This window comes from Panicum virgatum, chromosome 6K, assembly GCF_016808335.1.
Source record: "Panicum virgatum strain AP13 chromosome 6K, P.virgatum_v5, whole genome shotgun sequence".
NCBI classification, from domain to species: Eukaryota; Viridiplantae; Streptophyta; class Magnoliopsida; order Poales; family Poaceae; genus Panicum; species Panicum virgatum.
Window position 1 is genome coordinate 4,540,459 of NC_053141.1, and position 26,614 is coordinate 4,567,072.

The 26,614-nt window shown below is 46.9% G+C and overlaps 3 protein-coding genes across 3 annotated transcripts; 2 read left to right on the forward strand and 1 right to left on the reverse strand.

Annotated features, from left to right (window-relative positions):
* Nucleotides 1-2,716: 2,716 nt before the first annotated feature.
* On the forward strand, nt 2,717-4,952 carry LOC120639331. The gene is made up of 3 exons (XM_039915296.1): nt 2,717-3,001; nt 3,949-4,254; nt 4,329-4,952. The coding sequence occupies exons 1-3, from the start codon at nt 2,717-2,719 to the stop codon at nt 4,950-4,952; spliced, it is 1,215 nt and encodes a 404-aa protein (XP_039771230.1).
* A 7,593-nt stretch (nt 4,953-12,545) lies between these two features.
* Nucleotides 12,546-14,964, forward strand: LOC120711363 (vesicle-associated protein 4-2-like). Its single transcript, XM_039996854.1, has 7 exons — nt 12,546-12,942; nt 13,386-13,456; nt 13,677-13,758; nt 13,856-13,974; nt 14,091-14,168; nt 14,278-14,397; nt 14,522-14,964. The coding sequence occupies exons 1-7, from the start codon at nt 12,780-12,782 to the stop codon at nt 14,579-14,581; spliced, it is 693 nt and encodes a 230-aa protein (XP_039852788.1). The 5' UTR covers nt 12,546-12,779; the 3' UTR covers nt 14,582-14,964.
* Nucleotides 14,965-17,952: 2,988 nt separating this feature from the next.
* LOC120711364 (external alternative NAD(P)H-ubiquinone oxidoreductase B2, mitochondrial-like) lies at nt 17,953-23,272 on the reverse strand. The gene is made up of 10 exons (XM_039996855.1): nt 22,920-23,272; nt 21,518-21,782; nt 20,669-20,875; nt 20,306-20,556; nt 19,997-20,213; nt 19,815-19,919; nt 18,997-19,269; nt 18,767-18,888; nt 18,478-18,597; nt 17,953-18,364 (listed from the first exon to the last, which is right to left on the reverse strand). Exons 1-10 carry the CDS (start codon nt 23,015-23,017, stop codon nt 18,277-18,279), a joined length of 1,746 nt encoding a protein of 581 aa, XP_039852789.1. The 5' UTR covers nt 23,018-23,272; the 3' UTR covers nt 17,953-18,276.
* Nucleotides 23,273-26,614: the final 3,342 nt, after the last annotated feature.

A 26,614-nucleotide genomic window follows, 5' to 3' on the forward strand; every position in this document is an offset into this window, starting at 1 on the left:
TCCTGTTGTCTCTAGCTTGGTGGCTGGCTCCGTGCCTCCATGGGAATGCAGGCCCGCGTGACTCGTGCTGCTCCGGGCAAAACCGCAAGGTTCCAAGAGCCACGCCGCTGTCGCCCGACGTGCGCCACAGCAAGCCTGCACCCTCCATTGACTTCTCCAGCGCTTGCCCTGGCCGGGCCCCTCCCAGTTGCAGCCTCTTCTGTTCTCATCCCTGCCTAGGCTTTTTTTTTCTTAATACTATACTAACACTACTTTTCAAACACTTTTCTCTTTTAAAATACTGCTCCCAGTACTACATGGAAACATTTTTTTTTCTTATGCAAAGGTAAGCAGGAGATAAGGACGACGGGCACAAGAGCCATGGCCCACATGACCGAAAATCTTTTTATTTTCAGTATTGCGCACTATCTTCGGTGATCCAGTCAATTGAGCCCAACATCCACCCAGCCTAAAGCTGCTCCTCAAAGGCGCCAAATATGCTAAAAAACTTATCTCCTGGCTGCTTTTGCAAGTCAATGGAGTGAGTCAATTGACCCCTGGAGAAAAATGCAGAGAAAAGCAGAGCCAAAGCGCGTGCCCAAGTCGATCCATCCCGGACTTGGGCCTTGTTTAGATGCGGCCTGTAAAAATTTTAAAAGAGAATTTTTTTTATATTTGAAATAGTAAACATAGACTAATCACAAAATTAATTACATAACTCTTCTGTAAACTACGAGACGAATCTAATGAGACTAATTAATCTGTTATTAGAGCATGTTCCTGTAGCATTATTGTAGCAAATTAGTGTCTAATCATGTCTGATTAGGTTCATTAGATCCATCTCGCAATTTACAAGCAAACTGCGCAATTAGTTTTTTATTTCGTCTAAATTTAGTGCTCCATGTAGGTGCCGTAACAAAAATTTGGAATTTTGAAAGGCCTTGGTAGGCCCATGGCGATATGGCAATATGATTAGGCATAGCCTTTGTTATCATGGTACTAGATCATATCATCCTCAAAGTGGAACTAGGGTCAGAGCTAGGCATGCTGATGACACATTTTCACTGTTCCTTATTACATTGACTGTGTTGTTCGGCTGACTATGGCTGGTGGCTGGTGCTGATTTGCTATAAGAAAAAAATACTGCTGGCTAACTGGTGACTGATGGCTGATGCTGATTTGGTGTGTACTGTTGCTGGTTGGCAGCAGAACATAGGGCTGTGACTGACCCATTGCCGATCTTCATGCTCTTACACATCTTCATGTGTCCCTCACGGAGGGATAGTTGAGTACGCTCTCTTTCCTCGTTTAACTCTCCACCACATGGAATTCCAATGCGTATGCTCGATTAAATCAAGTCTTATAAGTTAATAATGTGAAATAGCTAAATGCCCCATACTAGCTTGAAAAATTTGTACAATATCCATATAGATTTCCCCCCTTCTTGAAATAAAGGTTTAATGCTCACCGGAGGAGGGGAGGAACGCCTAGAGTGGTAAAGGGCTCTAGATTTTGATCTAGAAAATATAAGAGCTGGACTCTAAAAGGGCTGGACTCTAATGTTATACAATTTTGAGCTAAAAAATTTAAAGGACTTGTTAGACTGTGAGAAAACCACTAGAGTCATGACCCATTACTACGGCTAGGAACACCATACTTGTTGTAAAGGGTCTTGTAGAAGGTAACCAAACCGAGGGCTAAAATGGAAGCACCCAACCACTATGCCACCCAACTAAAACCCCTACCACACTAAGACCCTGTTTGGTTTGAGGGACTTTTGCAGAAGTTTCTAGGACTTTTGGGACTAAACAATCCAACATGGGGGATTATTTGGGGCTTAAAGTATGTTGGGAGCTAAAATTGAAAAAGTCTCTCAAGAGGTGCTTTTTGGGACTTATTCCACCACATGCCCCTTGGCCCAGCAAGGCCCGTGAGGCCGTGACCCCTGGAACCCCCTTCCCGCGAGGCCCGCAAGACCTCCTGCTTCGCTCCCCCGTGAACCCCCCTCCCGCGACCCTCTCCCCGTCCGCGCCGCCAGCCGCGCCGCTGCGTCGGGGCCGCCGCTCAGCACCTCGACGCCCACCACCCGCGCCGCGTCCTCCCGCTCCACCTCCTTGTCCGCGCCCAGCCTCGACGTCGCGTCCTGCACGTGGGCAGCTCGTCACAAACACAAGGTGCAGATCCAGCCGGCGCCCGCGCATCTCGCCGCCGCCTGCGCATCTCGACGCCCCTGCGCATCGCCGGACCGGCCGCGCATCTCCCCGCCGCCACGAGGGATCCCGGCGCCACCGCCCGCAGTCGGGCGTCCGCCATGGCCGGCAACGACGACGACATGAGGGATCTCTTCTCCCAGTCGGGCATCCATCACCGCCCATCCGCCATGGACGACTTCGGCTAGGCTTCGTCAGCATACGCCGGCGTGCAAGATCCAGGGAGGGTTCTACGCGGCCTTGATCTGAACTCGCAGGTCGAGAGCTACCCCGATTTGGAGAGGTACCAACGAATCCTCCAACCTGAAGAAGATTTCGGCCACGGGCTACCCCCTATTCGCCCAGGCAGCAGATCCAGTGGTCTTCGCGGAAGATTACCACAAGGAGGAAGCAGAGGAGCAAGCCGCAGCAAGTCTGCGGGCTCTGGCGCGGGATCCAGCCGTCCGATGCGGGGTTTCGTCCCCCCGGGCTCTGCTCTCGGCGGTGCAGGCCGTGGGCGCGCCGGAGGAGGTGGCATTGGGGACCCCATGGCGTACAACGCTCATGTGTTCGGTGGTGGCGGCCGTGGCTTCTCCATGCCACCTGGCGCTCCAAGCTCCGGACGAGGTGGCATTGGGGACCCCATGGCTTATGGCGGTGGCATTGGGGGCCCCATGGCGTACGGCGCTGGCCGTGGCTTCTCCATGCCACCGGGCGCTTCGAGCTTCGGAGGAGGTGGCCGCGGCCGAGCTTCGTCATCTGCAGCCCCTGTAGAGGACGTTGACGATGATGACGACATCGAAGACGAAGATGAGAATGCGCCTGATGGAAAGGTAAATCATTCATGCCTTTTACTGCTATTTTTATGTGCAACAAGGCTGCAATAATGATCATCAAAGGATAACCATTGCCTATAAAGAGCTAATAGGACCATTAGGAAGTGAACACATACCGATTTCACAGCATCATAGACACTGTCCTCTGTGGTGCACCAGAGCCAAGATCCATCAGCACTCTTCCCTTTAGACATCAAGATATCAGCTACAGTGGCAGTTTCAAATCCACTATCCTCTAGGTGAGCAGATGAAGCTGACATGAAGCGAGAAAAGGCAGCAGGAAGCATTGCTGGTTTGGGAGTGCTGATGTGTTGTTGAACAGCATATTTAAGCACACTGCCATGCGACCTGATGGCTTGCACTGCCCTTTGTATTTTCTTCTGTCAGATCATAAATCAAAAGGAATAATTACTTCATCTTGAACTATTAAAGAATTTATTCATTTAAATTATGATTTAAATGAACGTTGCACTGCAACCTAATGGCTTGCACTGCCCTTTTTCAGGAGCTTTATCTGTAACTCTCTCTTGCATCCTTTCAATAGAACGTTCTCTCCGATCTGACAATCTATCTGTTGCTCTATCAATGGCATCTTCCCCACGGCGCCTTTCAGCTCGATCCAATTTTTCTCTAGGATCTCTGTCATATTTATCATCAAATTTCTCTTTCATTTTTTCTGCCCTACTTAAGTTCTGTTCCTCACTAGCACTCTTCTCATGATCCACCGAACAAAACTTATCTCCGGCATGTGAGTCCAAACTCTCGGTACTACTGAAAGTAAAACCATATGGATTAACCAGAGCTACATAATGATAAAGATGCATGGTCCAAGTGAAAACCTGCCTATATTTAGTGATGGTTGCTAAGCATTCTTGTGTGTTTCTGTTCCTTTTCTGTTTCTGCCTATAATTAGGATATGTATTAACTCACATTTTCTTTACTAGAGTACATTTGACAAGGCTAATTGGACAGAAGAAAATATTTTTACATTATGTGACATAGCTTGTGAAGAAGCTAGGGATGGAAATTGTCCCAATGGAGTTTGGACAACTAGACGATATCAGAATGTGAAGACCAAATTTTTTCAGAGGGCGCGACTGAGACACTCATCCAAACAAATTAAAAACAAAATGAATCAATTGAAGAAATGGTATGTTGCTTGGGCGTGGCTGGGCACCAAGACTGGAAAAGGGATAGCAGAAAATGGTGATTATGTTGCACCAGCTTCGTGGTGGGCAAAGAAAATTAAGGTATGCAGAAAATACTGCAATTTCCATTGTAATATGAGGGAAGACACCGATCTAATTGTTCATTTTCTATGCAGGAAAACAAAAATGCCAAGAAATTTCAGTTTGGCAATCCTGAGTACTTGGATATGCTTATAGAGTTGTACCAAGGTGTGGCAGTAGATGGATCCACTGCATACTTCCCTGGAGATGAAGAAGATGAGGGACTTGTGCAGCCAGCTGGTGATGAGGATGCGGCCGGTGAGGGATTTGTGCAGCCACCTGGTGGACGCTTTTCTGGTGATGATGGATTTGAGAACAGCCCCATGAGCACTAGCAGCCGCAAAAAGGGGTCTAGTTCTTGTGACAATTTAACCGCCACTAGCCCTGGCAAGAAAAGCAAGAGCCCAGTGGTCAAGCTCATGAGGGGTCTACTGACTTCTTTCCAGTCTGATAGTGAAAAGTCTACTCAACTCATAACTGAATTAGTAAACAGAAAAGGCAAGTCAAGAGAGAAGAGTCAAAACATCTTTGTTGAGGAGTTGACTCGGTGCCAGCAGTTGGCAATAGAGTGTGGGGCACCAGAAGAGTCTGTTGAGTACTTTTGCGCAACACAATTATTTGCTAAGCCCCACAATAGGATCATGTTTATGAACATGAAATCTAAAGAGGCCAGGCTAGTGTGGTTGAAGAGGTGGTGCCAACAAAAGAATCTGATGTAGCTTAGAATTACAAGAAGATGATGTCATTTCCTTGGTGTTTGCCTTATCTATGTATTTGGACTTCGTTTGTTTGATGTGTCATGTAATGTACCTTTGCAGGATTATGTGCTGAACTTATTTAATTTGATCTGTCATGTACTTCACCCTTTAAAGTTGTGTGTTGTTTGCTGAATCAGTTTCATAGATGTCATGTAAAGCCATGTTTGCTAATTCCACTTTGATGATTTATTTTGGGTGTAGGATGATAGTGATGAGGCCAGTGCTGATGATGACAGTGATGATGATGACCTTGTTGCCCAGATGATACTCCAACAACAGAAGAAGCCAAGAGTTGTTATGTTAGCCAGCATGATTGGTATGTGTTACTTGGACTCTTACTCCAATAAAGGGCCTATAAGGTGTAACATCCCAAAATCCATCAAAATTAAATAACGCGCTAAAATAATTATTTGCAAAACTTTTCATCGTTGAGCTCAGAATCCTCCTAAACCCTGAACCCTTTTTTTTCCGGAATCTCTCTCTGTTCCAAGCGTCCAATTTCCAACCCCCGACCTTTTCCCTATGGCCTCGTCCGCGCGCGCGCGACGTTGCGCGTGGCCGACCAGGTCACAGCGGCCGCCGCGAATCCCGCCAGCATGAGCTCGTTTTCTCTCCCTTTTTCCCCTTTTTCTTTTTCTTTTCTCCTTTTCTTTTTTCCATTTTCCTTTTCTTTTTCTTTTTCTCTCCCCTCTCTCCTTCCTTTCCCCTCCGCCGCTTCCCCCGCGCGCGCGCCTCTCTGCCGCGCACCTCCCCGAGCGCCGCTCCGCCCGCCACCGGCCGCCTTCCTCCCCTGTAGCGCACGGGCCGCTCGACGCCCCGCCCGGCCAGGCCGCTTGCCGCCGCACCGCGCACCTGAGCCCCGCTCCCGGCCCCGCGCATGTACACCACCGCTGCCCGCGGCACGCGAACCGCCGCGGCACACGCTCACGCTCGCCGAGCCGCGACGTCGTCACGCGCATGCGCACTCGCGCGTGCCCACGGGCTTGCCGCTCGCGCCGCGGCGCCCGCACACACGTCCTGCCCCACGCGTGTGCACGCCCGCGTGCTCCAGAGCTCGCCACGCCGCGACACCAGCCCGCTGCACCCCGCACCGCACGCCGCTGGCACCCTGCCCCGCCGCTGAACCCTCGTGCGGCACCCTACTGCTCGCGCCGCCGCAGAGCCGCCGCCTCGCCGCTCGCGCCACCCCGCTCAACAGATTTGCAGAGTCCAGTGGAGCAGACACAGAGTAGAAGAAGCTACATGGGAACGTGAGATGCCTTGAAGAAAGAATTTCCCCATCAATTTAGGAGCCATCCGAATCTCGAGGACGAGATTCATTCTAAGTGGGGTAGGTTTGTAACATCCCAAAATCCATCAAAATTAAATAACGCGCTAAAATAATTATTTGCAAAACTTTTCATCGTTGAGCTCAGAATCCTCCTAAACCCTGAACCCCTTTTTTTTCGGAATCTCTCTCTGTTCCAAGCGTCCGATTTCCAACCCCCGACCTTTTCCCTGTGGCCTCGTCCGCGCGCGCACGCGACGTTGCGCGTGGCCGACCAGGTCACAGCGGTCGCCGCGAATCCCGCCAGCATGCGCTCATTTTCTCTCCCTTTTTCCCCTTTTTCTTTTTCTTTTTCTTTTTCTTTTTTCCTTTTATTTATTTTCTTTTTTCCATTTTTCCTTTTCTTTTTCTTTTTCTCTCCCCTCTCTCCTTCCTTTCCCCTCTGCTGCCTCCCCCGCGTGTGCGCCTCTCTGCCGCGCATCTCCCCGAGCGCCGCTCCGCCCGCCACCGGCCGCCATCCTCCCCTGTCGCGCACGGGCCGCTCGACGCCCCGCCCGGCCAGGACGCCTGCCACCTCACCGTGCACCTGAGCCCCGCTCCCGGCCCCGCGCACGTACACCGCCGCTGCACGCGTCGCGCGAACCGCCGCGGCACACACTCACGCTCGCATAGCCACGATGTCGCCACGCGCACGCGCACGCGCACACGGGCTTGCCGCTCATGACGCGGCGCCCGCACACACACCCTGCCCCACACGTGCGCACGCCCGCGCGCGCCCGAGCTCGCCACGCCGCGACACCAGCCCACTGCACACCGCGCCGCACGCCGCTGGCGCCCTGCCCCGCCGCTGACCCCACGTGCGGCACCCCGCTGCTCGCGCCACCGCAGAGCCACCGCCTCACCGCTCGCGCCACCCCGCTCGACGCCGGCCGCTTCACGTGCTTGCGCGTCTGCCCGAGACGTCGTATCAACTGTGCCTACCTCGCCGTCCACGCCATTGCCCGCACGCCGCGTCACGACGCCGGAGCGCCATTAATGGCGCCCCGCGATGCTCGCTAGGCGGCCACCTACCCCGCACCGCTCCACCGCCATGCTTGCGCTGTAAAAGGGGCCTCGGCGTCACCCTCGAACCCCACATCCCCGGCCACCACCGCCCGCCGCCGCCCTGACCTCCTAGCGCCACCACCCACCATCACCGCCGCCCCCGAACGCCAGCCACCGCAGAGCTCCTCTCCTCGCTGCGCCCCAGCCCGAACCGAGGTAGGGGTGGGATTCCCGTCGCTCTCCTCTCCGTTTTCCCCCAGCCCCGGCCGCCACTGAGCCCCCGCAACACCGCCGCCGCGCACGCCGGCCACAGGCCGCCGCCGGCTGCCATGATGCCGCCGCCACGGGTCCCCTCCTCTGAAATTGAGGAGGGGAATCGGTTCCCGGCGCCGCCCTACCCCTTTTCCCCCTTCCTCGACCACCGCAGAGGCCCAGGACGCCGGCCATAGGGCCGCCGGCGTCCCATTCCCCTCCCTCCTCTGTTTCCAGTAACGGGCGGAGGAAGAAGGGGCACATTTGCCCCTAGGCCCTCCCCTTCCCTCCTAATTGCTTAAGAGCCCCTCCACCTTTTGGCATTTTTGCAAGATAAACCCCCCCTCTTTATCATATTCCAAAATAGACCCTCCCACCATATGAACTTAATTCCAATTAGACCCCCACACCTTTTTGTATGACCCAAACATTTCTAGAAATTACAACTAAGTCCTTTCTATCCCAGACAATTTCTAAATGAGCCCCTGGATCATTATTTAACCCCTAAGCCTTTATAAAACCTATCATTTCATGCACCAAAACATCTCCGATCGACCCGAAACTTTACCACGCCATTCCTAATAAAGTTTTGGCCGTTCCATTAAGAAACCACCCGAAAACATCACTTCTATCTCCATATCTTGATTGTGTGTTTGTTTGTATGCGTCGTAGACCACGGTGTGAACGAAGGAGAGCCCGTTGACGAGCAGTACTGCGAGCCAGCGAACGAGGACCAGTTCCATGACCCCGAGCCCGAAGGACAGTGCTTCGATCAGGACCTCCCCGAAGGCTTCGAAGACGGCAAGTTCAATCCCATCCTTTGATGCATGCTTTTGTCCTAGTTTTTATAACCACAACCCAATGGCCTGTTTTACAAAACTGCATATGTTTTGCTTGCTGAAAACACGGTTGGATAGCCACCCCTTGATTTGTTATGATCATTCCTTTACCACCTGGGTTAATGTCTGAATGCGTTTGGACGTTAATCGTTATTAGAAGCTTAGGACCTTAAACTCAATACAATTTGTTTTATAAAGGAAAAATGTGTGAGTGTGTGGGGAGGGAAAAATGTGAAATTTCGAAAGATGTGTTTAGACGGGATGGATGGCATTTCTGTGTGATTTGTCATTTGGTGTGCTCGTGCCTGTGTGGCAGAGCAAGGAAGGGAGATATCCATCTTGTCACCATTAAGGACCGAGTTAGTGTGTCATCTCACCTAACTCCACTATCGTGCAAACCACTCGACCGTTGAATGGGCAACGGCTTAGCATAAACCCCACTAGTTAATCTGATAGCCATCAGGAGAGCTGAGAGCAACGGGTGATCAAGGAGAAGGGATTAGCTCTGTGTGACTTATGCCCCGGTTAAAACCTTTGTGATAGGTCAATGACCCCTTGGTGCATCCCGTGATGGCTAGTCAGGTCTAGCTAAGGTGGGTAAGGGCTTTGTTGGGATCTGCACCGACACTAAGGTGACTGAGTTGCGGTACCCCACTTGTGGGTAAAGTTGCACACCTCTGCAGAGTTAAGAATCTATTCGAATAGCCGTGCCCACGGTACTGGGCGAGTTATGGTGTGGTCACATAACTAGTGTTTATTCTGGGATGGGTTGGCGTGAGTTGTTTCAGGAATGTGTCCGGCAGTTGTGCCGTGTGCTACGGCGGATGAGGAGTCCGGTAGTAGTTTAAAACTTGGATCCTGTGTGGATCAACCCTTCGTGTTACTCGGTACAAGAAAACTGGTTTTGGAAATACTTTCTTTCAAAACGAACCCTTGCATAAAATCTAGCTTTCCGCAAAAGTAAGCCTTAACCTTATCCTTGAATTACCCTGTGCATTATAATTTATTATTTCCCCCCTCCGTGGGTGTTGTTGGACTTGCTGAGTACGTTTGTACTCACCCCATTCTTAATTTTTACAGAAGAAGATCCAGACTTCGTTCCGGACGACGCCGAGTAGGGTACCGTCCTGCACCCAGCCTTGCCTGTGGATTAGGGTCACCCGCAGGAGATACCGCATGTCGCAAGACTCTGATGACCCCCTTTTTATATTTAATATCGTTGTGTGGGTGTGGGTTGTAATCCTCGCGATAGTGGCGTTTCTCTGCTCACTACCGCGTACAGTTGTACAGTGATGAACCATCTGATGTAATAAATGTGTCATCAGCCTCCTGGGACTGATGTTTGTATCACATTTAAGTCTTCTCTTATGAGGCGATGCTTCATAAGGGTACCAAAAGAAACTGGAATTGAGTGGGTTATGAGGACACTAGGGAACCCAACTGATTGCTATGATATGTTTAGAATGAGTAGGCCAATGTTTGAGAAGTTACATAATGTGCTAGTTGAGTCTTATGGTTTGCAATCCACTAGAAGAATGTCTTCAATGGAGTCTCTGGTACTATTTTTGTGGACAGTTGGTGCCCCTCAATCAGTTAGGCAGCAAAGAAATAGATTTGTCAGGTCTCTGGAGACATGTAATAGAAAGTTTTAGAAAGTGTTGGCATGTTTAATCAATCTAGCAAAAGATATCATTAGGCCAAAAGATCCTCAGTTCACAAATGTGCACCCAAGATTGAAAAATAGAAAGTTTACGCCATTCATGGATAATTGCATAGGAGCAATAGATGGCACACATATTGAAGTTGTGGTGCCAAATGCTACTGCTGTGCAACATAGAAATAGACACAAGGAGAAGAATCAGAATGTGATGTGCGTATGTGACTTTGATATGAGGTTCACTTTCGTCCTTGTCGGTTGGCCAGGATCGGTTCATGATATGAGAGTGTTCAATGATGCTCAGAGTAGACTTGGTCACAAGTTTCCACATCCACCACCAGAAAAGTTTTATCTTGTGGACTCGGGATACCCAAACAGACCTGGTTATCTTGCACCAATAAAGGGTATAACATATCATTTCCAAGAATACTGTGATGGCATAATGCCTAGAGGAAAAAGGGAGCACTTCAATTACTGTCATTCTTCACTTAGAAATGTGATAGAGAGGTCATTTGGAGTCTTGAAAAACAAGTGGGGGATTTTGATGCACCTACCAAGTTATCCACAGCGCAAGCAAAGCAAGATTATTGTGGCGTGCATGGCAGCACATAATTTCATTAGAGAAAGCAAGATATCAGATATAGATTTTGACTTGTGCGACCAGGATGAAAACTATGATCCATTACATGCACGAAGTTCTAATGCCAACGCTACAGATGAAAGGGATAGTGCCGTGATGAATCAATTTCGAGATTGGGTAGCTGATGGCCTGTGGAGTTTGAAATAGATGTAATATTTGTAATAATGAGAACCATTGCATTTTGGTTTACTTTATTTGTGTTTTGTAATAATACTGAGCATCATTTGTGATTTGTAACAATTGAGCCAGCATGCATGGAGGCTGTTGTGCATAGAGTTCATGTAGGCTGCCGTGCATGGCGTGTATGGAGGCTGCTGTGCATGGCGTGCATGGAGGCTGCTGCGCATGCAGAAAGGCCCATGCAAGAAGATGCATGCATGCAGGGGTATTTGGGTGCAGGGGGTATTTGGGTCCTTTTAACATTGCAATTAATGATTTTTAGTTCTTTTAGTCTCTCAAACCAAACAAACCAAACAGGAAGGGACTTTTACTTTTAACCCAGAAGCTTAAATTAGTTAGAGACTTCTAAGAATCAAACAGGGCCTAACTAGCCCTACCGGTAATAAGAATCATAGTCATCACCCATCATCAGTAAGCATCCCAGCAAACACGAGCACACCGGACCATGGAATGCAAAACCGCTCCATAATCGCGATTATCGGTGAAATTTATCGTTACCGATGCTAGCTGAAAACGTAAACCAACTGGATTTTCGGTGGATTTCAATGGAAAATTCAAAAATTTAAAAAAATTCATAAAAAGTAGAGAACTTATTTTTATAAAAAACTAGACCTTCTCTTGATTCCAGAGTATTGTCACATGTTGAAAGCAACACTTTTTGAAAGCAACAATTTAAAAAAATCGATGATGCTGCAGTTAGGAGCGAGGGAGTTGTGATCGTTGCGTCGATAATCGAGGTAAATCGTTGATTATCAATTTGTATCGGATGATTTTCAGTTCAGGTCAGCTTCTTTTGTATCGGATGACCCTTACTTTAGGGCAGCTTTCATGGAGACCTAAAAATATAGTCAGATTGATGAATTACAGGTATGTATGTACCTATGTTACAATTTTATCATTATGTGTTTCCCTCTTATTTGAGTTCATTTCAATATTTAGGAATATTATTATGGATATCACACGTACCAGCAAGAAGAGACCGAAGAATGATTAAATTGATATGCCGAATGACTTCATATATGGACTATGTGCTTGCTAGTTTGTATATGGCTTGTATACACTATGTACTCTTGTTTTCTATGCACTATGATGTTTGTATGAACTATGCACTCTTTTGTTTATGTGAACTATGAAGTTTGTATGGACTATGCACTCGTTTGTTTATATGGACTATGCACTTCGTGGTTTGTATACATGTGCAAATTCATGTGCTTTATGTAATTTTATGGGCAAAATATGTAAACATGTTTATTTCTTAGACAATTCCATATGCAAAATTATGCATATATGTGTAATTTATCTAATATAATACAATACATAACCTAAAAAATTAAATTCTATCAAACCTTTATATTTTTCCCACTGCCAAAACATATTTTCAGTAGGCGAAGCGATAAAGCGTTCGGTTTGCATCGATTATCGACGATAAATTGTCGATTTTCGTTTTTTTGAATTTGGATTCTTTTACCGATCGGTTTTGATAATTTTTCATCGATTTTCAACCGATTATCGTTACCGGAGGTCACTGATAAATGCTGTATTGCCGGCAACGGACACCGATTCAGTGACATTTTCTGTGACAACTGGACACCTCAAGAGAAGAGAGCTGTTGGCGAGGTCGGCCCCACCGCCAATCACCAGCCCCCTTCCCATTAAACTCCGCCGATTGACACAATTCATTTCCACGCTTCCACTTCTACTCTCTGCGTCTCCATCCCAATCATACTCCTTCGTCTCCCTCTCCTCCCAAGAAGCGAAGCGCCCGCCCCCGACCATACGTTCTCCGGCGCCCCACGCGGACGGCGAGCCGCTGCTGGTCTTGCCGGAGGAGGGTGGCCGCTGCTGGGACCGGCGGGAGGAGGAGGAGAAGGACGCCGCTGAGTGGCCCGGGCGCCTGGGGCTGTGCCACATGCCGCTCTGGGGGACCGCGTCCGGGCCGCCGGCCGCCGACGGCGAGGCCGCCGGCGCGCCGCCCAGGTCCAGTGGCGGCGGCGGCGTCAAGGTGATCCGGTCGCTGCTCCCCACCCGGCGCCGCCTCCGGCTCGACCCGCCCGCCAAGCTCTACTTCCCATGTACGCTCCCGGAGCTCTGCTCCTTGCTCCACCTCCGTCTTGCCGGGTGGTCAGCTGGTTTCGGTACCTGATTAATCTGTTAGCGCGTGATTATGCTTTCGATTGAAGCTGCCTCCCCCTTTGTTGTTCGGGCTTCGTTTCGATTGCTCTGTTCTCGTCACGGCCTCTTCTTTCGTGTTTGTCTGCTTCCACAAATTCCTTCTTGATTGTTCTGCGGGAAGCCTCTATTCCAGCTTCCGTCCGGTCTATAAAAAAGAGGATTTTTAATTCGTCAAAGATGGGATTTTTGTTGACGGATTATCTGTACGACTGTTCAGATAGAGACTGATTAATTCGATGGGTGGTAAAGGGCATGTCTCTTATGCTTTTTCGTTTAGTAGGAAGGAATTTTCCATGCATCTGGCCTTTTCGCCTAATTTTGGCCTCTGATTTGACTTGTAAAGATGAACCCGGGAAGCAAGTCCGGAGCGCTGTCAGGATCAAGAACATCAGCAAGTCCCATGTGGCCTTCAAGGTAACCAACAATCGTCTCTTTAATATCAGTTCTGCTCCGCAAGTTATGTTATTCTAATATAGTTTAGTGAATTTTCCATTCAATTTGTTGCGTCATTTTCACATAACGGGATAATCAATTTGTTCCTAGGAAGGTTGTTAGCCATTACTCTGACTAGTACATCAGCAGCTGCGCTGTACCCCTCAGCAAAACAATAATTTTGGGCATGTTTCTGTTCCAGTTCCAAACAACAGCGCCAAAGAGTTGCTTCATGAGGCCTCCCGGCGGCATACTTGCTCCAGGGGAAAGCATCATAGCAACAGGTAATTCGATTCGAGACCAATGACAATTGTGATGTTCTCATTGTTCACCAATTATGATGACCTGACCCGTGACTGCATTCTCTTATTTGAATGTCAGTGTTCAAATTTGTGGAGCATCCGGAGAACAATGAGAAGCCGCTAGACCAGAAGTGCAAGGTTAAGTTCAAGATTGTCAGCTTGAAAGTCAAAGGACCAATGGAGTATGTCCCTGAATTGGTAAATCCTTTCCCTCCAACAGCCCTGATAGCCTCAGTGTATATTCAAATCCTCCTCTTGTCTCCTTCAGATCATCGTAACGATGTGTGAGTTGAAGTTTTAACATTATGTTGCAGTTTGATGAGCAAAAGGACCAGGTTGCCGTCGAGCAAATCTTGCGGGTAGTATTCTTGGATGCTGAGCGTCCGAGCCCAGTAAGTCTCAACAAAGCCTCTTCTTTCTTTTCGTTTTTTTAATGCAATGCAATGCAACTTTTCAAGAACATCAGGTTTGGCTTACACATTCTGGCTACATTTTTTTAAGCAAATGGACAAGCTAAAGCGCCAGCTTGCTGAAGCAGAAGCAGCACTTGAGGCACGCAAGAAACCTCCAGAGGACAATGGTCCCCGCATTGTTGGCGAAGGCCTTGTGATTGACGAATGGGTAAGATCAGTGACTTTGTAGTTTTTAATGACAGTGCCTTGTCTTTTAATAGTGTTCAATAGTGTATGAGATGCACCTCTGCCTCATGTGCTAGTATGTTAATTTCTTGATTATGTTATTCCAGAAGGAACGAAGAGAGAGATACCTTGCTCGCCAGCAGATCGAAGGTGTTGATTCAGTGTAGACACGACGCAGCGCTGTAAATTCTGCCAATTGAACATACCTTTTTATCGGCGCCAACATACTGTCCTTTCGAATTTTCAAATGGTTTTGGAGCTTAATTTGTGAAGGTCCGTATTGTAGCAATCAAACATGAATGAGGCTTTGTGTAATTAGGATTTGAGCTTCATGCTGTACTTGTCCCTTGGGTCTGCATGTGTGTAGATAACCAGTCACTGCTTGATGATAATACCTTCTATGCTAAGCCATGTATTTGGAATTGTGGAACGTGGACATGTGAATGCGATGCATTCCCTTAGCTGCTGGCCTATCAACATTGGAATTGTAATGTAATCTCAGGCACTCTCCAAGGTGTTTAATGAAAGTTCTCCTATCATGTTACATTAATTCTAGCATCCACTTGCTTATACAACTCATAAGGCAACTGGAAAATAATGTTAAGAAGTCAGCTTAGTTCTAATCATCCAGGGAATCTTCTCTGTAGAGCTGCTATTAAAAACTTTAATGCTACCCTGAGATTTATGTCATATTGAGTTGTCAAGTGCTTGGTCCCATGAAACATTCTGGTCTAGGCTCAGCATCTGGTTCTTCCCCCATGTTCCTTTATTTTGTTGGTGTGATCTGTTCTGAAATAATTGCCTCTTGTTCCTTTGTGCTGATCTGTACTAATGCAACTGTTGAGCTGGAAGAATTAGGTACAAGTATACCTAACCCACCAACCAAAGAGGTGCATGATTTACTTCAAAAAAAAAGAGGTGCATGATAATGGAACATTAGTTTTAGTCCTTTTTGTGGTCTGGACAAGCTGTTGCTTTCTTGGAATTCATTCATATTGGGTGATTTTTAAGTACATACTTCAGTTTCTTAGCCAGATAGATGTGATCATACATCCTTGACTTTTATAAGATTGAAAAAATACAACTTGCTGTTTGTCTTTAGTATTCTTTCACTTTCATAGAGACAAGAAAGAATAAGTATAATTTTTGCTGCGATATCACCCTTAAAACCGGTATTTTGCCGCCATGTGGTGATGCAGTTGGATATGTTCTAGAACGATTTGTAAATTCAGATCACGATTTTCCCCTGTTGGATCCCTGCAAAACTGGTTTCCAGTTAAGTAAAGTGAATAAAAGTAAGATAGGGACGGAAATAGAACAAAAGGACATGACCAAAACTTTTGGCTCATCCGGGAACTCTACCGGTGATGCACATATTTTTCTGGACATTTTTCTCAAATTTGGGATCAATATCTGTTCTACTACACAGTTCCTAGTCATGGGTAATAAATTCTCCTTCCAGACTAAAATACTTGTTTGTTTTAGCCTCTTTTGCTATCTTCAAAGTACTCCTTATTTTACAATCTTAATTTCTAGTTTTATTCTTCTTTTTTCTTGAAAGGTAGTTTCATCCTTCTTAATTATATAATTAACTACCTTCTTGCCCCGTGCATGCACACTCTAAACTAAAGCACTAATTGAAACGATAAAAGAAGCACTAAGTGAAGGTTTTCGTGCCCAATTCTAAGAAAAGGGACTATATAGTATTGCTGCATCTTTATCCTTGATTGTACATCTCGCCCTCTGTTTGAATGCTGCTCCACTTAAGAATAGTAGTTGTGTTCGGTGGTCCCAACAAATTCGACGATTAATAGATACAAACACACAAACTGATCGACATGAAATAGCTAGGGTTGAGGGACCGAAACTAGCGACCAGAGGGGGGGTGAATGGGAGCCGATCAAAATTTCTTTGAAATTTGAAATGTCGGCCTATGTCCCAAAATCACCACAAACCCTCGAACCTAGGTCAGCGAGAATAGCTATGGACAAGCTATCACGAAGCAGAAGACCCAGGTCGCAGCGCGGAAGCAAAGCGAGTCGAAACGCAGAACTGGACTGCAGAGACCGGTTAGACCGGTTGCACAGACCGGTTAGACCGGTCGGGCTGGGAATTCAAATTCCAGACCGGTCAGACCGGTCGCTCCCAGACAGCCCGCCAACAAAGCTCCAAAAGTCAAATCTTGAGTAAACGAAGTCCAAATTCGATGAAACTTGGAGGATAGCTTAGCATCTACCCCATGAACATATCCCTAAGAGATCTTTCCCAAAAGATTAACAGATTGTGAGAATTCGAGAGAAGATCAAATAGGATTGGGGTTTTCTCAAAAACTCAAAATCTCCAATTCGTGAGAACTCGCGATTCTAGGGGTTTTGCCACTAGGCTAGATAGATCAGAATCGTCACAACAAGTTCGGCAAAATACGAATCCACGAGCTTGATTCCTCTAAACATGAAACATCTCAAAAGAGGAGAAATCAAGACCAAAATGCAAAGGAGAAGAGAAAGGATGAGTACTCAGCACACAAAGGTGAATCTCAACAAGATTTCATTCATAAATTTCGGAGGAATTCACCTATACAAAGCTAGAGCCATCCACCCATCATCCACCCTCTAGATTTGAGAGATTAACTATACCTAACCCTCTTTTGCGTTGGAGTTCTTGGCCCTAACCTAGAGCAGGGGCAGGGAGAAGGAAAAACCAAGAGAAAACAAAAGACTCAAGAGACTCAACCAGCCACGGGCTGGTGGGGGTTTTTATACCCAGCTGCTGCGGCCAGACCGGTCAGACCGGTCGGGCGTGTACATGTCCTCAATCAACGGTGGAATTTCTTTCTTCCACCCGAAGTCTTCCCTGTGATGCCTCCACGTTGACGAAGAACCGGTCCGCGATTTTGGAGGGTCCGCGAAACCCGGGTAGGTGGCCGGTTTTGAGAAAACTGCCAAAACCTCACGCGCGGGAAGATTCTCGCCTCCACGCCGTGGCCCTAGACGCCGTTCCCGCCTCGGCCTTCTGACGGCCCTAGACGCCGCCCGACGCCCGTCACCTCCTCGCCCGCAGCGAGGCCCTAGACGCCGTCGACGCCCGTCAGTCCCGAGACCGACGCCCGTGCCTCCACTACTTGGCGTCTTCAACCGCCGTCCTCCTCCTTGGTTTTGTAGCGCAAACCAACAAACCCGCCTTCCGTCGCCGCTTGCGCCCTCGATCCAGGAGTGGACGCCACAGCTGCCGCCCGGTCCGAGCTCCTCCACGGCAGCTCACCGTCGACACTCGACGCCCGTGTACCTACAATCCAAAGACCAAGCACACGATCACACCGCACGGTTGACAATTCACTCATCACCGGCAGGATAGAGTACTCTCGTTTCTCAAGGGTTTTGAGGGAGCAGTTTTGCACTAATGTGGCAATTAAACCACCACACTATCAGCTCATAGTTGCTTGGTAAATTCCAGAGTTTGGTATTGAGTACCAATGAACCAACTGTTTGGTACAAACTACCAACATTTTACCAGATGTTAGGTAATTCATGCAATCAACTGGACCAGGACCACTAACATGGATAGTTTCACAGAACAAAATCTCGTACAAACTGACTCCTTTTGCATATAATTTCTTAGTGGTAGAAAAAAGGCTATTAAAGAATCTGAGCATGCTTAGGCCGCAAAGTGAGTACAACTCTCTCCAAAAGGTAGTAACAAAGGAATTTCGTGGTGCACTATACAAGTGCAAGGGAACTTTCATTCTTCCCTCAACCAAAAACAAAAAGAACTTTTATGTGATTCAAAACTCATAGTGGGATGAGCTCTATTGGCCCTGATCATCTGATTATGTCACAGCAAAAAAATTCAGTTTCCTTCTTGACTATATGCAGCTCGAGTCTCTTCCAAAGATGAATCGGCGTGTCCAGTCAGATACCACCAGCATCCTCGTGCGCCAGCTGATTTGTTTGCTGAATTCATTGAAGCAACAAGAGCATTAAACATGTTGCTGATGAATCAGAAATATGGGGCACAAGTGTGGTAGCATGATCTACTTTGCTGTCATGGAAAGGGAAACACTTACGTTGCATACACGGAGTACCAGAGCCACTGAGTGCTGTGGCCAATGGAGATCCAGTCTCCGGGGAGCTGTGCGGCAGTTTGCTCACCTCCTAGTGGAGCAAATTGGCCCAGATGCCGGTACCTGGAGGATTAACGAAGTGATTGAATCAGATTCTGAGATGAAAAGGTGAACATTGTTGGAGCTATGTTGTGGCAAAGCATGGTACACAGCAATTGCATCAGAACGAAGACCATGAAATGGATTCGGCCAACTATGGAAACATCGAGCAAACAGGTGATGGAATAGGAACCTGAAAGGACGGAAGCGATGGCGGCCTTCTCCCCTGATGCGGATAGGGCCTTCAGGATGTTCTTCAGCATCCTTCATCTTGTTAAAACACGTAGCAAGATATTGTCCTTGCTGCGAAGCCACCTGACAGGAAAAAAACAAGATAGTTAAAAATTTTGGACACAAGGAGTGTGCTAAATCAAATTGGCTAAAACTGTAGAATCGGTTAACTCTGAAGAAGAAAATAACAACCTGAGCAGTTGCAGGTAGGAATTTGACTTGCGAGTCCACCAGTGAAAGAGCCTTCTTGAATTCTTCGATATTCAGCTCCACAGATTCCTTCTCAGCATCTCCTTTGGCACTCCTCACTAAATCGGCAATACCATTCATTTGCTTGCTCTTAAGGTAGAGCTGCACTTGTGGGTATCTAACGTAAATATCATCCAACACATCTTGAATCTCTTTGACAGTCAAGGTTCCAGACTTATCTTTATCTGCAACTTTGAATATTGCTGCAATATCTTCCTGCAAGCATTATTACACATAATGATAAATAAGTATCTAAATTCAAATAACAGTCAAGCAAAATATTTGTGGTTAGTTGGCTTAAAGGCTGTATTACAGATACTCAATGCTGGCCAACTGTAAAATCAATATGCTGAGTTAAATTACCTAAGAAGTACTGACCACATGTCCATATGTGATGATAAGGATCAAGTGAACTAACGTCATTCATGGGTGTTTTAAAAAAATGTCATTCGTGGGTACTCCTACTGAGACATGAGCTTCTACTTAGGGAATATACTTTTCAGAAGATTTTGCTCCTTATGAGTCAATAGACAAAATCTAAGGAGTGCTAGTAAAAAGTCTTGTTTTTTTTTAAAAAAAAGGACGTAACAAAATTCATATGGGTTTGCGATTAAACAAGATTGCAATATAATCATACGAGAGAAGAGCTACATAAATCACTCTTCTCTTGTTCGATAGAACCTTTCTCTGATGGAGATCAACAGGAAATCAGGCAGACTGTTAACAAACAACAGAACAAGTAATGAGCTTCCATTACATACCATTACTCTCCTCTGGTTTATTGTAGCACAATCACCAATTGCATAGACACCATCACATTCACGGACCCTTAGCCACTCATCAGTGGCTAAGACACGCCTATTCCCCTGTATATGCAGGGATATTATTAGTCAGCTAACTTAATTGCAGCACAAAGCTGAATCAACTCCGAGTTTATGTCTACCTGGCCAATTTGTTTCATGAATTCCACAATGAATGGACGAGTTCCAATACCAGTCGACCAGACAGCCATTCCATAAGGAACTGAGATGTTCCCAGTTGCAGGATTTTGCATGGTAATCGTATCCTTAGAGACCTTCACAACTTTGTATCCAGTTTTTACATCAATGCCATCCCTTCCAAACTTATCCTCAGCAAAGTTAGTTATCCTCTTGTCAAACCTTTAGGAAATTCAGGCAATCATTAGTACAGGAAGTGATGTTACTCAAACATAGATTGTTTAGAAAAAATCATTACGGGGATATAGTCTTACATGGTCAATATGTGATCAGCAGCTTCGATCAATGATATCTTGACAAGGTGCTGAATTGAGGGATAAAGCTTGGATAAATCTTCAGTAACAAAATCATGCAAAGATGCTGCAAATTCCACTCCAGTAGGTCCACCACCGACAACAACAAAATGAAGGTTCTTCTTCCTCTCTTCTTCATCCAGGAAGGGGAGGCTTGCCCTCTCGAAGCAGTCCATCACACTCCGCCGGATCTTTTGAGCATCCTCAACTTCCTGTGAGTAAAGGAGGATAAAATGAGCAAAGCAATATGACGCTACAGACCTAGGTGCCTAACATCTCACATATATTCAGAAATCATGTCATAAACTCCTAGTGGAAGGTTACCTTCAAGAAGTGACAATTCTCGACCACACCAGGAGTATTGAATGTATTCGTCCTAGCTCCGACAGCTACCACAAGATAGTCGTAGTCAGCCAAGAACTCGCCATTCCCATCAAGATTTGTCCCAATATTCGAGCGGCAATGGATTTTCTTGTTCTGCGGATCAATCTTGAAGCACTCTGCTTCCCAAAATTTGATTTCTCCACCTTTCTGTTATGCATAGCAGACAAAAGCACGAATTTTAGTCTACTGGAAACAGATGCAGACATCTAACCGAAATAGTGCTCAGTATTTGTAATAATTCAAACATGAATTTGTTGGTCCCTTGATACAAGAAGAACATGAAAAAGAAATATGGCTGGCCCCAAATGAGTCAAAACTTGCAACTTCTTGTACGAGTGGGACTCAATTGGTGAGATGCAAGACGCTTATGTCAGGAAGATGGGAAACTTAATTGGTACATGGTTGAAAAATAAAGCATCCTAGTGCTTCCAGTAAATATTGTTCAATGGGAAAATAATCCATGCTGCCACTAAAACTCAGAAAAACAATTCAATCTGGCGCGAAAGCAGAAATTCTAGTTATGTAATGTGTTATACATAAAGGGCGTACCCAGTGCCGTAGGCTTCCCCAGACCCCGCACAGTGTGGGAAGCCTACGGCACTGGGTACGCCCTTTATGTAATGTGTTATATTGCTCTTATCTGAAAACCAACAGTAATCAATCCTATATTAAGGCAGAACTGAACCCTGAATTGACTAATGGCTCTATTGAAATATAGATGATAGTAGACACAATGGAAGTGCTAGCATAACAGTAAATGACCCCCAGAAATTCTGCAAAACAGCATACCTTCTCCAAAATCCTACGAATTGGCTCAACAATGCTCCTTGGCTCAACTGTTCCAGATGTGACACTTGGGAGCAACGGCGTAAAAGCAAAGTAGTTCCGAGGAGATATGACCTGCACATCATACAATCTGCTGTCGAGATTCCTCAGGAATGTGGTGCCGCCCCAACCAGTCCCAAGCACCACAACTTTTTTCCTCTGAGGAAGCTGGGACTTCTCAACAGCAGCATCTGATCCAGAGTCCGCATACGCGACGAGGCCTCCACTACTGCAAATTCAGCAACGTTGTGAGCAACCGTCCAATCGACTTGAAAATGAGTCGGGTTGCAGCATTGTTAGTCATCTTAGAGGACCTAATCTTTATGTTACAAATTGAAGTCACCTCATTATTATCTGCCTACTATTCGAAGATAAGGGGAAAGCATGTAGAAGACCTTGACAAAAACATAAAAAGTTCCTGTTCTGTGGTTTTGCGCTATACAAAGAGAAACAACTGCTATACACTTTTTGATGTTTCATTTTGCCAAACAAGCGAATTATTACAAGGAGATACCTTTTGTTTTACTCAGGACTCTGAAGAAAAAGAGAAGGCATTGTACTTTACAACAGACAGCAACATGTTCCATGTTAGTTGGCACATGTGCACTCCCAGCTAGGACACCGAACTAGTATAGTTTATGTTTTTAATTCCGGTTTTTGGCCGCGCCATAGCGATCACGCCTGTAATTAAATATTAGAAAAGCACAGGCAAGTATGGAATAAGGAAATGATGAAACATGCCTAGTGGTGCCACGGAACGGAGAAATCAAAGGCAGTTTTTTTTTTCTTGCTGGTCAAATGGGCCAGCGTTGAACATTGGGGTCCTGTCTCCCTACGATGTAGGGACACGCTGGCTGCTGGTTCTCCATGGAGTGGAGAAATCAAAGAGGAGGTCCCTTTCTTCTAGGCCACATGGAGCACCGTGGAATGTTCATATGAAGAGTCCACAGCGACCGACGTGGGGACGCCTGCCTCAGATTTGCAAATTACTCCAGGTAGGTTGGGGAAGCCGATTTTTTTGAAAAAAAAAATTTGTGGCTGATCTAACATCCCTGGAAAGGGATTGTAGCCAACGCATCTGAAAGCAAAATCGAACAAGGCTGCCGTCGAGATTTCACTTTGGGCGGAGGTAAAAAAAAACAAAGGCGGCAAATTTATGCCCCTCCAAGATCTGCGGGGACCGAAATGAGCAGAGATTACGGGGCGAGCGGAACAAAGGACCGAAATTTACGGCAGGTAGAGCCAGGTGCATGGGTTCCGGAGCAGGGCGATCGAACAGGACGGCGAACTGCCGGAAGGGGGGTGGTCGAGGAGCAAGCAAGGACGAGGACTGGGAGGAGCGGCTGCAGCAGGGTATTGCTATTACCTCGCGGCGGCGACGACGAGGAGGAGGTTGGAGACGCCGGGGCGGCGGCGGGCGCCGGAGCCGGACGCGCTGTCCCACAGGAACGCGGCCCACCTCATGGTCACCGCTCCTCCGCTGCTCCTGCTGGGCCGCGTCGGTTGCTTTGCGTGCTCCGCTCCGGTGATGCTGGAAGCAAGCAACAGCCGAGCAGAAGGAGCGGTTTGGCGGGCGGAGGTGGGGGAGGGACGGAGGAGGATCGGAGGAGAACGGCCGGCGGCGCAAGCAAAGAAAAGGGAGGCCGGCTTCTCCTTTATACCGGGAGGACTCGCATCGCAGCTTCTCCCACCGATCCGCCCCAACCGATCTCCCAGTCCAACCTCGCCAGCCCGCCCGCCGCCCCATTTTCTTTTCTTTTCTTTTCTTTGCTTGTGCTCGTGGGCTCGTGGCTGGCGGCGACCGGGACGGACGGGCCGGGGCCGCCGAGCTCCGCTGTCGCGAGAGCGGTTGGTGACTGGCCGGTGGGCCCAGGACTCACTTGTTGAGCGGGGGACACGTGGTGCGCATGCTAAAGCGAACCAGCCACCCGCCTTCTAGAGCTGTAGGGGCCGGGTGTCACGTCATGTGCGTGGGGCCCGGCCGGTTCGGCGCTTTTCGCTACCGCCCCTGCTGGACGGCGTAGAATATTGGCATTTCAAAATATACTAGAAAGTGAGGTGAGCTAGTGTTATAAGTGGGAAAATATTACTCTCTCCGTCCAAAAAAATATGTAAATCTCTTTTCCTGAGGAGTCAAATAATTTCAACTTTGACCAAATTTTTACAAAATAGTACTAATATATATATATATTACAATATAAGTATCTTTAGATTAATCATGTAATATATTTCTATACTACATCAATTCGAAGACACAAATGTTTGTAATTTTTTGTATAAATTTAGTCAAAATTAAAAGTGTTTGACTTCTCGGGAAGCGAGATTTACATTCTTTTTGGGATGAAGGGAGTAAGCATCGTAGTACTATTTCACTTTTGTTGCGGATTAGATCAAGCTTTCTAATGGGGAAGGAATTTCTATGTGAGTTGAAGACGATGGGAAGCTGTGAATGTGATAGAGTTGCAATCTTGCAGAAGGCAAAGAGTTCGTGAGATTTATGGAATTGCATGATGGATCCATTTGGGATGGAATCTGGAAAAGTTTAGAGATTTAATCCCTGACCAACGGAAGATATTTAGCTCGTGTTCCAGCCGGCAGCGATGTGGCTCGTCTTGTGCTCTATTTTGGCCTGATCACATGGTCAAGTTCGTAGAGATGCAGAAGGGTAAGCATCCCTAGCTACCTTGCTAGAGTAGCACTGCGTGAGTTCAAGAAGCTTCAGAAAACTAACCCATGTGCTAGTTTTTGTCTAGCCGTTTGATCAGAATCGAATGGACCATATTTGTCGTAGACGTGGCGCTATGTGCGCTTGATTTTGGGAAAGTGTAGGGTCAACTTTCATCTATTAGAGATAGGTATACTTACTACCCCATGGGCCTACTAATTTATTTTATTAAATTTTTGGCAAGTTTAGAATATCATTTTGGCTGGGTGGGATGTTTTTTTTTGTCTTCAAGAAAAAAAAATGTGCACCAAAATTTGTAGACTTGCCTATATTTTAGCATGTCAATATTTTAAAGACGGCCAGAGACCCGACGTTATATTTTTTTTTACCTCTAGTCGTATTTCCAAAGCGTTTTTCCTTTTGTTTTTTTAACCTCTAGCCTGTTGTTGGTTGTAAGCGAGAAGCGAGCAAAAGAGGAGTCTCAAACGGTGGTTCGTTTTTTTACGGGCTCCTTAATTATATTAGCTGAGCACGTGGTCGTGTGTATGTGCATTCCTTGTGCCCCAAGAAGAAGGGTGTCAGCTGTAGGAGTATATTCCATCGGCGGCGTCGGTGCCGCCGCGTGGACAGCGAGGAGGAGGAGGAGGAGGAGGTTGAAGCGGCACCAAACGTTTAGAATGAATGAAAATGCAAAGGAAGCAACGTTTAGAACGAGCGCACGCATAATCACAAGGCCCGCGAGCATGATCACATGTGATGTGTGGGTCCTTCCCTTGTCCTGGTCCGGATCCCCCAACCCAACCACGCTTGCGCGCGTATCACATGGCGCGCCGCGAGACGTGTTGTGTCCTGGTTAAACAAGGACCCAGGAGGACTCTCATCAATCACCTTGCTCCTTCCTCCGTCCGCCCACCTAGCGTGCGCGCACAACAATAACAATGTTTGATGGTGTTGATTTGTTGTGAGAGAACAATACTTCTGATTGGCTGGTGCTGATAACTAATGCTGATTTGATGTGAAAAAAAATACTGCTAATTGGTTGGCTGAACAAAATAGCTCGCTACTGCCCGCGCCGGACCGGGCCGCCATCCTCCTCACTATGGACGGCGCACCATGGCCCATAACTGTTTTGCCCAACAATGCAATCAAGCGTCTTTTTTATTTTTATATTTTTTTTAAAAAAAATTACAGAAATATATTTTTGGTTTTAGATTTTACTGTTCTATACCCCTACCGCCCGGCAGGGGCGGTAGGGACCTATATGTAAATAAAAAAAATTTGCGTAGAGGTCCTTGGCGGGTGCCTGCCGCCCCCCTGCCGGGCGGCAGGCTCCCGCCCCAAATATAAAACTACGCCCCTTCCCTCTGCGCCCTCATTTTCTGCCCACGAGATCTAGAGAGGGGAGAGGGAGAGAGGAGGGGTGAGGGAGGTAATTCCACCGGCGAAGCCCTACCGCCCTCATTTACCTCTGCGCAAAAAATTTATTTTTATTTATATATAGGTCCCTACCGCCCCCTTGCCGGGCGGTAGGGGTATAAGAACTGTAAAATCTAAAACCAAAAAATATATTTCTATAATTTTTTTTTGAAAAATATAAAAATAAAAAAGACGCTGCAATCAAACCATCATCGCCTTGGCACGCTCGGCCCATGTCATGGTTGGGGCGATGCATTGTATTCGGCGGCTGCGCAGCCGAGCCGGCGATGAACAAGGCCGACAACTGTTTGTCATGGCTGCCCTCTTCATGTCTGTCCTTGGTGACCGACCGATGTCCTTTTCTTTTTTTTTGTCCTTTGATCTTTTGATTCTGTGATGATGTAGAAACTAGAAACTAAGGTCCTCTATTACTATACAGAGTCGTCTATTCTTCCAATTGCTTGAATATAATAAAAATGTAAAGACTCTATACCAGCCGGCTGTTTTTTTTGTCCAACGGAACGGGCGATTAGATCCACCGCCCATTGGCCATCCAACGAACGCGCGGTCGCGCGCCGTGAGCCCCCGTCAGACTGGTCCCACCTTCCAGAACTCAGAGGGCATTTTTATTCAAAACATTGGGCCGCACGCCTGTTCATTTCATCTATCGTACTCTCTCTCTCTAGGGTTAGCGCGCGCTCTCTCTCTCTCTCTCTCTCTATATATATATATATATATATATATATATATATATATATATATATATATATATATATATATATATATATATATATATATATATATATATATATATCTCACCCGCTCTCGCACCGCATCGGGGGATTTTGGCCTCATCGCACCATCGGCGGGGGAGGTCCAGCGATTGAATCGGCGGGGGAGGTCCAGCGATTGAATCGGCGGGGGATCACACCCAGGTGAGCGTTTCATCCAGCGCGCTCGCATCATTTCGATGGACATCC